At 32.4% G+C, this 1,174-nt stretch overlaps 1 protein-coding gene across 1 annotated transcript; it reads left to right on the forward strand.

Moving 5' to 3' along the window:
- LOC108253983 (cytochrome c oxidase subunit 3-like) lies at window positions 1-747 on the forward strand. The gene has a single exon (XM_017448868.2). The coding sequence runs from the start codon at window positions 1-3 to the stop codon at window positions 745-747; it is 747 nt and encodes a 248-aa protein (XP_017304357.2).
- Window positions 748-1,174: the final 427 nt, after the last annotated feature.

Raw genomic sequence — 1,174 nt, forward strand, 5'->3', positions numbered from 1 at the left:
ATGAACGCTATTAAAAGACACCAATTTCAACCATTCCCTTATCATTTAGTAGATCCTAGTCCTTGGCCACTACTAACATCATTTGCATTATTAACATTTGCTATTTCAGCAGTATTATATTTCCATTCATTCCCTAATTCAGGTTATATGTTAACATTAGGATTATTCTTAACAACAGCTGTTATGATTCTATGGTTCAGAGATGTTGTTACAGAAGGAACTTTATTAGGAGATCACACAGTTGCAGTTCAACATGGTTTAACACTAGGAACAGCATTATTCATTACATCAGAAGTATTCGTATTCGTTAGTGTATTCTGGGCTTATTTCCATAGTGCATTATCTCCAACTGTTGAATTGGGAGCAGTATGGCCACCTCAAGGAATCGAAGCTTTAGATCCATACGCATTACCATTATTAAATACAGTATTACTTCTATCTAGTGGTGCTACAGTTACATGGGCTCATCATTCATTAATCCAAGGAGATAGAAAAGGTGCTATCATTGGTAATATTCTAACAGTAGTATTAGCACTTCTATTCACATATTGTCAATACATTGAATACAGCACTGCTCCATTCTCTATGTCTGATTCAGTATATGGATCAACATTCTATGCAGCAACAGGATTACATGCTATTCATGTTATTGTAGGAAACTTATTTATCATTGTTGGAGCTGTTAGATTAGTATTATATCACTTAACTAATCATCACCACATTGGTTATGAATCAGCTATACAATAATAATATAACATTTATCAAAAGAGTATTTTTATATTATTAGCAAATTTTTATTTTATTTATGCGTTTACTAAAATCACATCCATTATTAAGTTTAGTGAATAGTTACGTTGTTGATTCACCACAACCAGCAAATATTAGTTATATGTGGAACTTTGGGTCATTATTAGCTACATGTTTAGGTTTACAATTGGTAACTGGTATCATTCTTGCAATGCATTACACACCTAATGTAGATTTAGCCTTTATTAGTGTAGAGCATATTATGAGAGACGTTAACTACGGTTGGTTATTAAGATATATGCATGCTAATGGTGCATCATTCTTCTTCATTTTCGTATACTTACACATTGGTAGAGGATTATATTATGGATCTTACAGAGCTCCTAGAACACTTACATGGAGTATTGGTGTAATTATTTTCATTCTT

The sequence above is a fragment of the Diaphorina citri genome, unplaced genomic scaffold (assembly GCF_000475195.1).
Source record: "Diaphorina citri unplaced genomic scaffold, Diaci psyllid genome assembly version 1.1 scaffold5676, whole genome shotgun sequence".
Lineage (NCBI taxonomy): Eukaryota > Metazoa > Arthropoda > Insecta > Hemiptera > Psyllidae > Diaphorina > Diaphorina citri.

Bases quoted from the DNA above. Each gene is read 5' to 3' on its own strand.
- LOC108253983 (XM_017448868.2), top strand. From the start codon at position 1: ATGAACGCTATTAAAAGACACCAATTTCAACCATTCCCTTATCATTTA.